Source organism: Ammospiza caudacuta, chromosome 3 (assembly GCF_027887145.1).
Source record: "Ammospiza caudacuta isolate bAmmCau1 chromosome 3, bAmmCau1.pri, whole genome shotgun sequence".
NCBI classification, from domain to species: Eukaryota; Metazoa; Chordata; class Aves; order Passeriformes; family Passerellidae; genus Ammospiza; species Ammospiza caudacuta.
The window spans coordinates 38,736,299-38,752,794 of record NC_080595.1 but is presented as its reverse complement, the minus strand read 5'-3'; the positions used below and the strand labels follow the sequence as shown (position 1 = coordinate 38,752,794).

The window sequence follows — 16,496 nt, the reverse complement described above, 5'->3', positions numbered from 1 at the left end:
ATGTTCATGTCTTAGAATCATCTTTTATTAACTCAACAACCAAGATATTTTATCGACCTGAAGGGTTCTTTTTAACTATCCAAACTCTGTTGGCTGTCAAGCAAACAAAAAGGTGGCAGCGTGCAACACCAATGGTGGTCTTCTGCTCTGTGTAAAACTTTGAAAACTGTAATAACTGTGTTCTCCAGACTTGCAAAATAAGGCTTCTCCTCCAATTCTGTCTTGAATTACCAAAACTGATGAAACGCTAATAACAGAAATTGCATTCACTCATCAGAAGGGTGTTCTCTCATTAAGAAACCAAATTATATCCAGCATAATCTTAGGAAAAATTAAAGAGAAAGGAAGACTGGAATGATTAAATCTAAGCTGAAGGAAAATAATTGGAAGTTCTCTTTTGGTGTTGATGGTGGTGCAGTTTGCAGAAGGTGAAACCAATTACATGTGATGCCAAATAATGTGGGAAGCTAGGTATATTAAACACTGTGGTTAGTTTTGGATCATTCTAAAAGGACTACTTTCTCCATGTAACTAGTATTTATCTGCTTGTTTAAGAAAACAGCCTAATGAACTGGAAGATATAAAATGTAGAGAAACAATAGTCATGTTTGCTTCCAGATTCTTTGCTTTATGATTAACATAACAGTTTAAAAGTCAAACACTTAAGAATTTTGATAAGTTGACATTTAACAGAGTTCTTGCCCTGAACAATAAGCACATTTTAGGGATAAGCAGCAATGATTCCGGCTTATATAATTATGCTTAAGATTCCTGCTTAAGAAATAGAAGATCCTGCAATTATGAGTTAAAGAACTAAAAACTCTACTTGTTAATAAACATTTCAAATATTTTAAGTATCCCAAGTATCCCAATATTTTAAGTAACCCCCACATTAAACAACAAGAAGTGGCATCAACCCTTACTGCATTTCTTACTCTTTATGCTGAAAAAGCAAGAAGTTTGGTTCTTCTGTGCCATGCATGTCTCCTTAACTGCCCAACAGCCATTTCATCTCGGATCACCATCCAATGAACGAGGAAGAACCACCTCTCAACAGAGAGGTTTTTAATATCTTTCTCTATAACCTCATCAGTGTTAGATAAAATTGTTATGTTCTCCAGTGTAAGGTAGTACTCAAAATGAAATTTGCAAGAAATACAAGTTAAGTCAAGGAATCTCACAGAACCTTTATTAAACTATTTGAAAAGGATTTTTAAAATACTGCTTTACAGAAGCATGTTATAGTAAAGAGATAAAGTCAGTTTCACAAATAATGCTAAATACATCAAGATAACTTTATGTGCACATATATGCTACAGTATAGCAACAGCTTTAAAGCAGGCATTTGAAGTTTTGGTGTTCTTTTTCTTTTTGTTGGTTTGCTTGTTTTTTTTGTGGTTTGTTTTTTTTGGTTGGTTGTTTTTTTGTTTGTTTTTTAATAATACTATGCTTCCCATGAGAGTAAAGGACAATGGTGTAAACAAAAAAGTAAGAGTACAAAAATCAAAGTTTTATTTATCACATCTTTGCTTGTGACATTTTCTTCTCAACTTATTTGTAAATACAAAGACAGAGGGAACTTAATTATTTTCTTTACCATGTGTTGTTTGCCATCAGAGATGTAGAAGGAAGAAAAGGCATTCTGGCTTCTACTCATGTGAACAAAAAATCCAAAGATCTGTGACAGCAGTTTCCCTTTAAGATTACTGTAAATAATTTTACAGAATTACTAATATCTCTAACTTTTACTGTCCCAATAGTACAGGAAGATGGTGGTGGTGGGGGAAGACGCTCTAGTAATCAATGAAAAAGAAAAATTAGCACTGTCAGGTTCATGGAATTTGTACCGTAACCCAATGTCCTGGTTTTGCATGGGTAGTGGGTACCTCCCATGCAAAACCAGGACATTCCACATAGCAGACTGTTTTGAAAGATGGTTTTGCTTTCTGAGAAGAATGAAACCCAGAAATAGCTACCTACATGTTACTAATGAAAAAGAAAAAAAAAAAATCTTTTAAAACATATATGACAGAAAAAAAGTGCAGGCACAATCTGTAAGTGGTATTAAAAGCCCAAAAAAATTGAAGTTTCACTTCAATAACCCTGTATTAAACATCCTGACGAGGATTCTCATTTTCCTCTGGGAAAATAGGTAAATCAAACTTCCGGAAAATTTAGAGAAAATAGAACACATTCAGATAATAGTTGTGGATCTTGATTTTTCAAGTTTCATGAGCTTAAATTACCACACTTAGTTCTACTGCCTTCACAACAAGCTTTCTCAGAAGTATCATCTTTGTTTTTGTCTCATATTCCTTGTAACTCACAGAACTGCAATATTAAATGATTAGATTAATAACTTGTACTTTCCCGCTCATTTTTTCCCAGTCAACTCAAACTCAAAAAAAACCCAAACAAGAACCAAAATACAAAACTAAACCACAACAAACTATGAATCACCACTTGAAATAACTTAAGATAGGACAATCTTCCATAAAAAGGGATGAAAGAGATTTTTAAAAGATTGGTGGGAGCCAACATTCTTTTCTCCAGAAAAGACTCCCTCTGATTTAGAGTAATGAAAGTTTCACATATGCACAGTGCAAGCAAACAAAACCTCAAACACTCCAAAATTTTATAAATTGACCTCCCATTTGGTTAAAACATAATCCATGCATAAGAGAATGTCAAAGTAGAAAATTATCTCAGATGGACTTTAAATAGTCTTCATTCTTTTCAGCCAGCTCTGCTAGGAAAACCTTTGACCATTGTCCAGGCTATTAGCATGGAAAACATTGTTCTGGAGACAGAAGTCTGTCAGAGAGGAACTCTGGTAGCTGAGCATGGCTGTCATGCTGCCAAAACAACATCTGGAAATCTGGAATAAGCGATCCCATTCTCAGCAAGAGAGCAAGATGAGCTTTATAGAACTAGATTTTTGTGAAGTGCCTTTTGGAGTGGAGGGAGGGATGGAGCAGCCCAGGTCTGTGCTCTGCCACAGGCAGCTATCCACCTGTGTATATCTTACCCTTGGTAATGGAACATTAGGTTTGAGGAAGTTGAGCAGGTCAGTTTGAGTTAAGCCCGTTGACAGTGGCCATGGTCCCTCTCAGGCTGATTTCTCTAAAATTCAGCTGTTCAGACTGCTCAGTAAGGCACCAGGCTGGTCCTGAGCTACTGCCCCCACAGCTGCAGCAACCCCAAGGAAAGCATTCCCAGCAGAAGCTGCTACAAGGAAACCTGCCCCGAGAGAAGCCAGCCCTGTGGGGCACCTTCTCCCTGCACATGGCCTGCAGTGACAGCACTGCAACTTCAGATGGCATTGTGCCATCCGAGAGTTCCAGCACTAAAGGGAGGGCAATACCTGAGGTACCAGGAAGCTGGCTCCCAGTATGTGCCCCTGACACACCTTATTAGCAAAGGCTGCAAGGAAACAAGCCTCTTGGCATATTATTACCACAACAGCACTCAAGTCAAGCCAACAACACGTCCTTTTAACAAGGAAGAACAGTCCTGTAGCAGGGTACAACATTACCTTACAAGAGGACCCAGAAAGACATAAGAAGAGTCAAACAGCAAAGTAAGAGCCTTTATGGCACCTGAAAGGGTGGTGGCATGGCCTGGAAGGAACCAGGAATCCTGAGGAAGAGGTTTGCTATACTAAAATTTTGCAAATATAAAATCAACCTGAATGATAAACAGAATTATCTCCAATTCTTCAGGCTAAAAAAAACAAACAAAAAAACTAAAAAACCCCAACCAACACCAAAAAATCACCACCCCAAGAAAAACCCACCCAACAACAGTAATCCTATAAATTTCAAAAACTGAGCAAGGCACACTTCAGTATATAAAGCAGCAGAAATGAGATGATGCACATCAGCCAATGCTTTATAGATTGAGGAAGGTGAGTCCTTCAGTAATACAAATGGCCTGATTTTTAAAATCAATTTTTAAAGTTCTTCAGAAGATAAGTAAGTTTAGTTTAGTTTATGTTTGAGGTGTGTTGGTGGTGGGGTTGTTTTGGTTTGATTTTTGTTGTTTGGGGTTTTTTAATAGCTCTTTTCTTTATGTCCCCAAAAGTGCAAAAAGGAAAAGGTAGAAGATAAAAAAAAAATTCAAATTGAATACTTGTAAATGACAACTTTTACTTCAAATCAAATTATCTTGGTTCATTTACTTCTGTTATTAAACAGATTTAAAGAGAGAAGGGCTTGCTTAGCCCCAGAAAAGCTGTTTTGATGGTAAGATCAAAAGAGTTCTCCAGGCACAAGGCATAATGGCTATGAAAATAAGAACAGGCACCCTGGAAAAAAAGATTTAGTATCAGTGAATGGGAGAGTTGAAGCAGGGGTGTATTGACAAGAGGGATATTTATTTTGAGGATCAAAACAAAATTAAAGTCTAAAGCATTGAGATTAGAGAAAAGCATTCCTGAAACATACATCACATTCCTGTGGAGATTTTATCACAGACCTTTTTTTTGGCCCCCTTGCAGCAATCTAGTGCAATTTACATTAACATTATTAACACTTCTATTAGTAGATAAAACTTGCACAGATGTGTTAATGATATAAGCACTTAAGGATACAGTGAAATCAGGAATTTTCAGAAGAGCATTATCAAAGCTTGACAGTGGCAAAGGAAAGTTTAACTGCAAGACTCTGGCTACCATCAAGCACATGATATAAGTAATGATACAGCAAAATTAAATATTGACATAGCAATCTCATGAAATAATTGAAGAATTATTTCCATGTTATTCACACCTGAATCCACAAGGTGAGTTAAGCAGACAGGACAAAGCCACTGCCTGCACTGCAGGCAAAGCCAAAGCCATTGGGACACCACCATACATGAATTTCAACTAGAATTTTCCTAAGTCAGACAGACTGGAGAGTTTTTGCTCGCAAATTCAGTATCACTTTTTCATTAATTTTTGGTTTTAAAGATAGTATTCAGAACATCAGTAATGAAAATATTATTTTTTTCATGCAAATCTTTAAGTATTTTATTTCAAAGATCAATAATAAACCTCTAAATAGAGATGATAAAAATTGTGGAAGATTCATATAACACTTACTATGAGACTGCTAATGCTCAGAAGTTTTACATCACTGCTATATAAACAGACTCATATGGAAGTTCTTCCTATTTTAATTTTTCAGGGGGTTTACTTATTGAGAAATCAAAGTTAGTGTGCTCCCAAGCAAGAATTCCTTTTAAAAATCCAGATATTGTTAGAGACACCCAACATAACAGCGAATTTTTCCATGAGTATAGTAAGCTCTACACACAGGGGGCTTTTAAATAGTACAAAAGTCAACTATCTAGCTTTTAATTAAAGATACCATGAAAGAGAAAATTTTTTGTGCATCTTTTGCATATTATTAGCATTAGGAGATAGCAAACAGATGCTAAGCAAGGGAAGTTGTCATAAAAATCAGTATTCACATCAAGTAGATTCCAAAGCTGATCAGGATCTAAAGAGTTCATCTGACTAAAAAACTTCCTTTCATCCTTTGACCAATATAAATCAACTCCTCTGTTTCCCTGAGGGCTGAGACAGAAGAAGAGGATAGACACAAAAGAGTGATGCCAGAGATGCAGCAGGCCATACAACCAGTGACCAAACACACTGACTTTTCAACTGCCCTGATTTTTTTTAAGTACACAAATATATGTATTGAATTCATCAGCAGAGGAAATAAAATACAGCATAAACTAGTTCAAGCCTGTATTTTTCTCACATTTTGCCGTAGCAGCAGGTGCTTTTTTCTGTTGATGTAATCTATGGTTTTTACCACTGTGTACCTCAGCTACTCTTCTTTTAGGTTTATCAGCTTCACCCTTCAAATCTAAAACTAAGGTACTAGTTAAGATTTCAGTTTTCTGATACTATGAAAAGCTATTTCTTTTCTTATTCAACTACTGTTTAATGAGGAATTATAAATATTTCATCCTCTTACAAATAAAACACAATTCCTGAGGACTTCTGGTCAAAAATCACTTACAGATGATAGTTTTATAAATAATTCATAAACTTCCATATTGTTAACTCCAAACTTTCTTACTCCTGAATGACATATCTCTCTACAACTAAGCCATCAGAGATGGCTTTGCCATAAGCAAACAAAAAAACACCTGAAAACCAACAAAAAAGGAAAAAACTCCAGAAACCTCTCCAAAATTCATTGCTAACTTATTTGACTATTTAATTTTATGACCACTTTCTCCTCTTTGCACGAAAAAAAACCCAACCCCTAATAATTATTTCATGCTTAGTTTTTCCATGCCATTCATGCTATTAAATACCTTTCTCAAATCCCTGAAGGCAATTCTGTACAAGTTTAGGGAAGGTAAAAAAAAAAGGTTTGTGTTGGAAAGGAACCTTTAAAGGTTGTCTAGTCCAGTACCACCCTGGCAATGATCAGGGACATCTTCAACTGCATCACATTGCTCAGAGTCCCATTCAACCTGATCTTGAATAAAAACGAAGACCAAAATTTGTTCTAAAATCTAAGTGGTTTTGAGACCAAACAACTCTACTCAATTAATGAGACCCTTTCCATGTAGTAGAAACCATACATGCAAGAACTGCAATGCTTTGCAGAAACCAGACTGAAATTCACCAATGACATTTCAAAGAACAGCAGCGAGAAACCACTTTTCATTTCAAAATGATCCACAACCTTCAGTTCCACTTCTTAGTTATTCAATAATTTGAGAAGAAAGAAGGAGAATTTGTGGATGCTGAATTCTGACATGATATTTCCTGCTATTTTCTAGAGGAAACACAACTTCACACTTTTCATATAACCTCTGTAATGTTGATATTATATCTGCTCCAAGTACCATTGGAAACTGCTGGGGAATTCTCATATCTACTTCACTTTTAAAATGCAGGCATCCAAATTATAATTCTATTACATTATTATGTACATGGGTCTCCCTAGACATCTGTGCACTTGCGAGACTGAAGAAAACAGTCAGACATTATTGATCCCTGTGATACAAACAGAAATTTGCCTGTTCAAGTCAGACATTATTCTCAACTAAATCACTTATTCAATTTCCAAACAAGCTAATGGCTGATTAAGTAGAATAAATGACAGAAAACACAGCGGGAAGTCTCAGGAGAAAGAGGAAAAACAATACTCAGTGTGATCAAGGTACACATTAATTGTTAGGTCAACAAGTGCAAACAAAAATTGAAACAGAGAGACACATCTACCAGCTTATTATAAGCTGAAAGAGTTCAAACACAAGCCTGCTTATAAAGAATGGAAAGAAACCAAATTCTATAGACACTACAACTTCATTCTAATTTCAAGCATAAAACACCACCTAAAAGTAGATAAAATTAGGAGTCACTTTAATTTATCTGGTTTAAAATTTCTTTCCAAGTTTCACAGTGGAGGAGTAAATAACCATTTACTCAGCACATAGTCAGATTAAAGTATTACAGACATTTTTCCATAAAAAGGAAACTGCTTGCATAGCTATCACTGATACTTCCTCCCCCACTGTAAATGGTTTTTTTTGGTTTGGTTTTTTTTTTTTTTTTTTTTTTTTTTTTTTTTTGCTTTGCTCTTGGGAAATGTGCTTCTTCCTTAAGTATCATTGCCTTTCAGGTTTTCCAATTCAACATTTCCTAGAAGCTGGTAGAAGACCACAGATGTGTATTTTTAACAGATAATACAGGCACAAAACGCTGATCTTATAAAAGATGCAAGCAGGGACTTCTGTATTTACAATGTCTTATAGCTTCTTCTGCAAAAGATTTACAGGCTATTTCTTCTGCAAACATTCTGGTGTTTCCTCTCCTTGTCTGAGGTCTCTGACACTCAGGAGTCAGCCATCGGGCTCCAGAAATGCCTTGTGTTTCAAGAGCTTCTTGTACCAGACTGAGACATTTTAGCCACACAGAAGGGAAAAATGACAGGGCAAAGACCATTAAACAAGGAAAAAGGAATTCTATGACTAATTCATTTAAGAATTTTTTCAGAGGTTTTCTTCTAAACAATACAAATATAATTCTACTCCTTCATGCTACTTGAGCCAACTGAGAGGGCTGCATTTGTAATGCCATTCAGCTATCTGTAACTAAGTGATAGTGAAATGGGCCAATTCAAAGAGTCTTCATTTGCTCATCCATCAAACCCAAGCCTTTCGGGCTCCAATCTTGCAAGATTGCATCTGTAAAAAGCTTTTAATCACTTTTTTGGCATATGAAATTTACCTGCTCCTGCTATGCTTAACTTACAATTGCTTTATCCTCTCCTCATCTCACCATGTCATTCTTGAAACTGCTTGTTTTAAAGCTAGGACTCAGGTAGAAAAAAAGTACTGGAAATTTTGATAGATAAACATAGATCAATTATTTCTGAACTTTTTCAAATCTACAACATATTAAGGATTATGGTGTGAACTTTTTTAAGAAGCATGTGAAACTTACTACTGGGATTTAGTGAACATACTAATGCTGGAAGTTTCTCTCCTCTCAGAAGAATACTACTATATCGTACATTATCAGCAAGATATTCAAGCCAGCATGCATATGCTGCAAGAGTTCCTCTCAGGAGCTAAAGGACAATGATGCTGACTCACTGAGACTGAGTCACTCCCAAAATCTGAGGAAGGTGTGGGAAATGTCCTTCAATGGTAAATAGTTTGGGGAAGAGGATACATTTCCATTTCATAAAGTAAACCCTGTGAGACAATATCAATAAGTCCTAGCTGTTTTTCATTTGCTTGTTTTAAGCTAGAAACCAATTAAAAAAAAAAGACTAGTGACCATGGAAGACAGAAATTGAAAAGGAAGGCACTCTGATGGTCAAGTTTTTAAGGCAAGCTTAGTATCTTCAGAAGACCAAATCAGATTGCAGCAACATTGGTTGCTTCTAGTTGTAATTACATCCTTTAATCCTTAATTTAACCCTCTATCAGTTTTTCCCCCTATTTTTCTCAGAACTGATATCAAGACAACCACATTTAATTACTTAGGTTTTGTTCTTCTTAATATTGGCACAGTGCTAACATCTCACTGTTCTCTCTGAGTTTTCTTGGTTATCTGGTTTTATTAAAAGACTGACCAAGAATAGCTGAGGGCAGGGGGAGGAGTGTGTGTGTGTGTGTGTGTGTGTGAAATATCTCTGAGAACAGAGCACTGAATGAATTTTGAAATTACAAAATCTGTAACAGATGATAGCACAGAAGCAGGAGTATGAAACAGTAGCAAGAAGCAGAGACCTAATAAAGACTAAACTTCCAAATTATTTCAACAACTACAAAGAAAAAAAAAGATAAAAAATACTAGGTGCAAAGCTATCTAAACAGGCCATATACTATGTTGTAAAAATCTTATGAAACGTGCACAAAACTATGTGAGCAATAAAAATATAAGCAGTTTATAATCATTGTCCTGTTCCATTTTTCACAGATAAAAAAATAAAACAGATTTTGATAAAGATTTTTACACTTAAAATTAAATTCCCGAAGGAATCTGTAGATTTGAAGAAACTTCATTTACAACAAGAAAAACTGGGAACACTCAAAGAGAACAAATTCTGTAAAGCTGATATTGACACATTCAACTTTCTAATAGAAGACCACAATGCTACATTAAAAAAACAGTAGTTTTTTAAATGTAGTAATGTTTTCTGTAAGAGCTCTAATACATTTTTTGTTCAACAACCTCCTTGGAGAAGCAAGCATCTTTACTAAGACCAGAGACAAACTGTTCTAAGCTTTCCTAACATAATAGCTGTTTTCCTGTTTTCCAAACATTTAGCTTTCCTAACATAATTGCTGGAAATTTAAGATAAGTGTCTCATAACAGCCTGATGAAAGCTGAAGCAACTGGTATTTTGATGTTGATGCCAAATCAGTATGTTTTGTTCTGTTTGAAGCACTGCATTAGAAATCACTGTGACACTAAATGTAACCTCTGAGTGCAAGAACAAGAATTTATGTTTACAAGATGTTTACTATCCCCACTTTTCCCCTGGCATTGCTCAAGGAATTTTCATTGTTATGAGTATGCATTCAAGAGTTTGCTCACAAAAGAAACGCCAATTTGTCATCAGATTTAAGAACCTCCATTTTCCCAGCATATTATGTACAAGGAACAGGCCAAGAACAAGAGGTGCAGCAGAAATTCAATCTACTCCTACTGTATGTGAAATTATCAACTACTTGTTAACCAGCCCAGTAACATGCCACCTGTCCCTAACCATGGCATTCTCCTCTAATTGCTTTCTGGTTCTGTTTGTATGACGCTTTTATTTCAGTGGCAGTAAATGAAACAGACAATCATAATTGCTTCCAAGAGTTTATAGTCTTAATAAACCAATTTCATGAAGTCTAAATGACTGTCTAAAGTCCATAACCTTATAGAACAATGTGTCTGCTTTTAATAAATTATTCTCTGCTTTTAATAAATGTACCCCAAAAAAAATATAGTGCCACTTCTTCTGAACTTAATTCTAACAATGAAAAAGAGATGTGATATGCAATTAGGTGATTCTGAACTGAATCTCAGAAAAGGCAATGTTGGTATTCGATTATTCATAATATTTTATTAGGTAATTTTGAAATTAAGGAAAACCATCCTGTTTTCCTACCAAAGAATAAATCATCCATAAATTGGCACTTTTTTCCTGTAATTTTAGCATGCAAGTTTCACAGTGACCCTTCAAATATAAAGGGTGTCTCCTAAAATCTGAGGAAACACTGAACTTGAAGTTAACTGGCTCAATTCTCATATTCCATGTAACTGCACTTGTTATTATTTCTTTTCTATTACCCCCATGTCTGTGTTCCTTCATTCCTCCCTTCAAATAAAATCTTTACTTACAGCACATAAATGATGACTATGGCACTGTCTTCTTTAAGAAGCACAGTAGTATATGAAAATCAAAATAACGAAATATATTTCCAGCAGGCACACAACATGTAAATCCACTGCCAGATTCAGTTCTTCTTCTTTCTTTCTCACCTACTCCATTAAAAAATGGATTATTGCTTTGGCTGATTTAAGGCAATCCAAATAGCAACCCACTTTATAACAATATACATCAACATAGACTGAGCCATGAAATTAAAAAATAATGGAGGAGTACAAGACATCTACAGTAGTTTCTACCTGCCTGCAGACATACTAGGTTATGCTAATTGTAGAGGTATTTTGCAGTTTTATACATCAAGGAGGGCAGAGGTATTAACACAAAACTCCCTTCAGATCCTAAGGCTCCAGGAGCTAAGTACTCCTCTATCCTAGCTCTGACCTCCTGTTAAACTCTGATCCCAAGAATGTGCAACGACTGATTTCAAAGAGGTTTCAGGAATCCACAATTATCTAGTAATTCACACTCTGTAAGCCTGCTTGTACAGTTGGGACTTTGTGCACAGGAGAATGGAACACTGCTTTCATCACTGACAAGGACACTTCAGTCACCCGTTGGCGCTCAGCAAACCAACTTTATTTTTAAACATTCTCAACAAATTAAAAAGATTCTTTCAAGAATGTCCTCGCTCTAGGTATTCTATTTAAGATCAGTTCACACATGTGTCCTAGAAATAGAAGATATTTCAAACTGGTGATTTTTCTGAAGTAAATGAAGATTTATTTTCTTGGTACTCTGTATTTCCTGATAGAAGGAACATTGAAATTATCACTGACAAAGAATGAAGTGGATATTTTTCATTTTCTTCACCCAAGCACTTGCAAACCACAAGTTATATATTAGACTGCATAAAAATAGAACATAATTTTACTTTTGTGAAACAAAAATAATTCAGGTTATATATCACTTTTTAATCCAACAAGCTGAAACACATCCAGAAATAAACCTGTACCATTAATCTTTCTAATGTATCAATGTTATTAAATGTTAATCTAAACTCTAAATTTATGAAATATTAATCTGCGACTGCTTCTTTGACTTTATAATCTATCTTTCTGAATACAGTCCTTAGCAGCATTTTTTTCTAGTTGTCTTGAACAAGCTGAATTGTATTTGCAACAATGGCAGTATGATGACTGTATAAAATCTGCAGATTCCTGCACAGTCCCAACTAGCCAGGTCAGCTCTGAACTAATACATCATCGCAGTTCCTAGGAATTTTACAGAAAATATGTCACAGAACAAAGGGAGGATACTGAGAAGATGTCACAGTAAATGTGCACCCAAAGGGTGCCCAAAAGAGAACAACCTTGATTATGCCATCCTTGACTTTCTTTGCAAGTTTTTTACTACTTTACACAAGGGGCTGAGAATATGACAATATTCTATGACTGCAATGACCTTCCACTAAGTAAGCCAACCAGTGACATCTACAAGAAAAATTTTCTTTTTGGTGTAAAATCTTTTCATTCATGTTAATTTTTGCTTGAATATGTATTTATTTGGCATATGCATGAATCGGGTTTTGGGAAATTTGTTGTAAAATCATCAGCTCAAATAGTGTTGCACAATTGTGGAAAAAAAACCAACTTTAAAACTGTCTTATTTTTTTTAATCACAGTAAGTTACACCTGCTTGAACAAAAACAGAAGTTAAAATGTAAGTAAGTACTTGAAATTTCTGTTCCCCCTACAGTTCCAGAGTGTTCCATCTTTCACTTTTTAAAGTGGTCATGCAAAAAACTGGACTTTTTCTTCTCCTTTAACTAGATGAGATTTTTTTCTAGCATGTCCTCTGTCATCTCCATCACTTAACTCCTTACCATCAAACACCTTCAAAAGTTAACTCTTGTGAAATTAATTGAATTAACTGAAAGTCAATCTAGAGACATGAACTTCTCCAATAATTTTAGCAGAAACCAACTTCATGCATCTGTCCCACGAAGACCTTTTTTCTGCTTTGAAAATACAAGATTCTGGATTTCCACCAGACTGACATAACCTACTTCATGTAGGTTATATTCATATTCAGTATCAGCATTTATTGTCACAGAAGTACACGTTATTATCCTGTATTTACAGTGCTTGAATTGTCGCGAACAAGTTAAAAATGACTGAGCCATTGAGACACCAACCTTGTGGGCAGGGTGCAGCAGCCATCGGCCGTCAGCCTGACTTGGGTTTCATAGCTATCCAGGGGACAAACAACTTGCTGAACAGGAGGGCACTCGACTGTGCTGCAATCCACACTGAACACTACGGAGGAAGGGAAGAAGAACATTTCTTTTACTCATGCTTTAGAAGCTTTCTGCAAATTACTTCCTCATAAGCAACCACTTATGCATCAGCTTTTAAGTCACAAAAATGATCCGATGAATGTGTGCTTGCTAGGTAGCACTACAAAAAGCCTCCTTTTCTCTTTAAGATTCACTTTTTAAAATTATTAGGAAGCAACTGAACTGATAATAGTTAATAAAAATATTTACAGAAGTTAGGCAACCTTACACAATCATTAAAAACGTGAATATTATTTAATAGAAGTACCCTAGTTATGGAAGAATATATATTCCCTACAGCTTTTGAAACAGTAAACAATTCATTGTTTAATTTTTAACTAATTAAAGTCTGTTTAAACAGCAAAATACTTGGGTTATAGGAAAAAAAGAGAGATACACTACAGATATATCTGTGCATGTTTAATGTACATTTTAAAAGGCTATTTTATTAGGTTGTCTTGTTTGTACATTTATATATGGCAAAAATGAAATGCAAGTTAAAAAAATCTTTCTTCATTAGTAAGATGAAGAATTCTACTTAACAAGAAAGACTGACTGACAGTTTTTAGAAAGCAACAAATGTCTAGAAATCAAAAAAAAAAAAGAAAAACCCCAAACGAGGATAAATATATATTTAATGTTCTAAGTTATACTCAGGAAAGCTAAAACACATCTTGCTCTTATTTGGTCCTAAGTCTTCCACGTAACAAACATTACCAGCTCAGGTAACATGTATCTGCTATGCCTTTTCATAATTATACTTAGAAAGTGCAGAATAAAACATGGTTCCCTCTCCAAGAAATGAGTTACTTTCTGATTGACCATGAAGGATGAACAAAATATTATCAGACTGGAAATTATGCAGCACAATATCCCTGATTACTGATTAAATTCACTGCAATATTGACACTACCACAGCAGCTTACAGAACTACTAAAGCAGCTTGACAATGCTATCCACATTTTTTGCAAGAGCTCATAACCTTCAAAGGGCTATTTTTCCTCTTCTGATCCTACATTTTCCAAGCTTGATCCTCAGTGGTACATAGCAATAACTGACTCTGTCATCATGAGACATCAGTCTCAGAATTACATCTGCTTTTTCTATCTCCACTGCAGTGGTTACAGTGTGATAGTACATGGCTCATTAACACTGAAAAGCAGCCCAGTCTGTCTTTCTTAATCAAGTAGAAACTTCAAAAACATTACAAACAAACCCCAAGTTAAGACTACTCAAATTTTTTCTCTTAATCACTACATTATTAGATTAATCATAAAGCAGCCAAGGTAGGACAGGACCCCTTAGAGGCTCCCAAGCCAGGCCCTATAGATCTGGCTGCCCAGGATTATGCCCAGGCGGCTTTTCAATATCTCCAAGGGTGGAGAATCCATGGTCTCTCTGGGAAAACTGTTTCGGTGCCCAGCCACCCTCATTGTGAAAAAGTGCTTCCTGATGCTCAAAGTGAACCTCCTGTGTTTCTATTTGTGCCTCTTGCCTCTCTGGTCCTATGACTGGGCACCACTGAAAAGAACCTGGCTCTGCTTTTACACCCCCTTCAGGTGTATTGATGAGATCTTCCCTGAGCCTTCTCTTCTCCAGGTGGAACAGGCCCATCTCTCTCACAGCTGCCTCACAGGAGAGAGATGAAGACAGACAAGAAATGAAAAATATTTCAAAAAAGGAAAAAAAGTTTCTACTTTCTTTCAGATTTAAACAGGTTTCTCAAAGTGGAAAAAGTATTGACAGAACCTTATAGATAAGCTGAAAATATTCTGAAGTTACAGAACAGCCTGTAATTGGATTCTTAATTTCTTTAAAAGGTATCTCCCAGATTAGCTGCACTACTGTCCTGAAAAATAAGACTGCAAACATTTGCCACTGACTGTTTAGTTTTCTTTTCACATCCTCCAATAATACATTTCATGAACAGGAGGTGCAAGCCTTCAATCTTTTATTTTTTATATATGATAAAATCTGTTATATATCTTATTCTAAACGCTTTTTTTGTCTCTCGTAGAAACTTTAAGCTTTAAGTACAGTTTGACAAATCTGTGTCTTCAAGAACTCATAAACATGAGTTCCAGTTTCCTATCACCCAATCAACCTTTGCTTACAAGTCTTCAAGAATTTTCACATTCACTGAATTTATATAATAGAAGCACCTGAGAGTTACCACTTTTCTACAAGAATGTAGCAGAAATCCTGCCATGGTTGCAGACATATCTGCAGTCATGTGCTACCTCCTTTGTAGACTACAAAACCAAGGTTTTGAAACTGCTAATGAAACCAAGTGAATAAAACTTTCTAGTAGAGTAAGTTATCAAAGTATACTGTGTTATGCTCCACCCTGACATATTTCAGCTAATAAAATGGCTGGCTCTTCAACTAATACAATGTACAGTTTAGGGCAAGATCTAAATAAATACCTATGCATTAATGGTGAAGGAGCAAGTCAGTATTTGCCTTTCTGATGAAACAGTGGCTCAGCACCAGCCAAGGCTTCAAAAGCTGCAAATTTCTAAGGGTTCAGTACAAGGATACACAGTCTGTTTTTACAGCATGGAGCACCACATGACATCCTCTGCTTTCAGTTCAGATGCATTTCAACTCATGAACAGTGCAACACAACACAACTACACATGATAATGGCAGTCATACTGTCTGCCACGGGAGAAGTAGAAAGGAAGTATCTCCCCATGACAAAGCTTTACCCCTTTTACTTTCCATGAAACTCAGAACATATTACATACAACCACAGCATTCCTGGACCTTCAATGCAGCGGTATCACTGCCTGAACCGCTTCCTTAAATGCCCTATCCCAGGTATTTCCCAACATGGATCTCCACATCTGCTGAGTTTTTTCCCCTCCCTCACCTTCATTGCCAACTTAAAAGCCATTTCTCCAGCTTCATTAGAAATGTATCTATAATTCTTCCTCACTCTTTTTTTCCAATCCTTTCCCACTTCTATCTCAAGTTCTGTCAACATAAGCTTTTAACAAATAATACAATAAAACAATGTAAGTACTATTCTGTAAGTAACAGAGGACAAAAGAAAAACATTATAGAATTCTGTTTCTCTGGGCTCTGTATAAAAACTTGATTTTGCTGACCCTTGTCCTTAGTGCAAGGTTGTATAAGCTCCAGATCTGATTTTCAGGGCTGAAGCTGGATCAGGGTGGAGCACAAGCTCCTTCCCTGTGCGTCATTACACAATACCTACTAAATTATGCTGCTGGTCGCGGACTTTCCATCAACCCTGACTGCACAGAATTCCCCAAAGAAGTAAGGCAAACAATAACGTTTTCTTTACA

At 35.9% G+C, this 16,496-nt stretch overlaps 1 protein-coding gene across 1 annotated transcript in view; it reads right to left on the bottom strand.

Moving 5' to 3' along the window:
- CRIM1 (cysteine rich transmembrane BMP regulator 1) overlaps positions 1 to 16,496 on the bottom strand; it is a 170,330-nt gene that overhangs the window by 69,374 nt on the left and 84,460 nt on the right. The window contains exon 4 of the mRNA XM_058800839.1: positions 13,042 to 13,162. Within this exon, the coding sequence (XP_058656822.1) occupies positions 13,042 to 13,162 (121 nt within the window). The remainder of the gene's footprint in view (positions 1 to 13,041; positions 13,163 to 16,496) is intronic.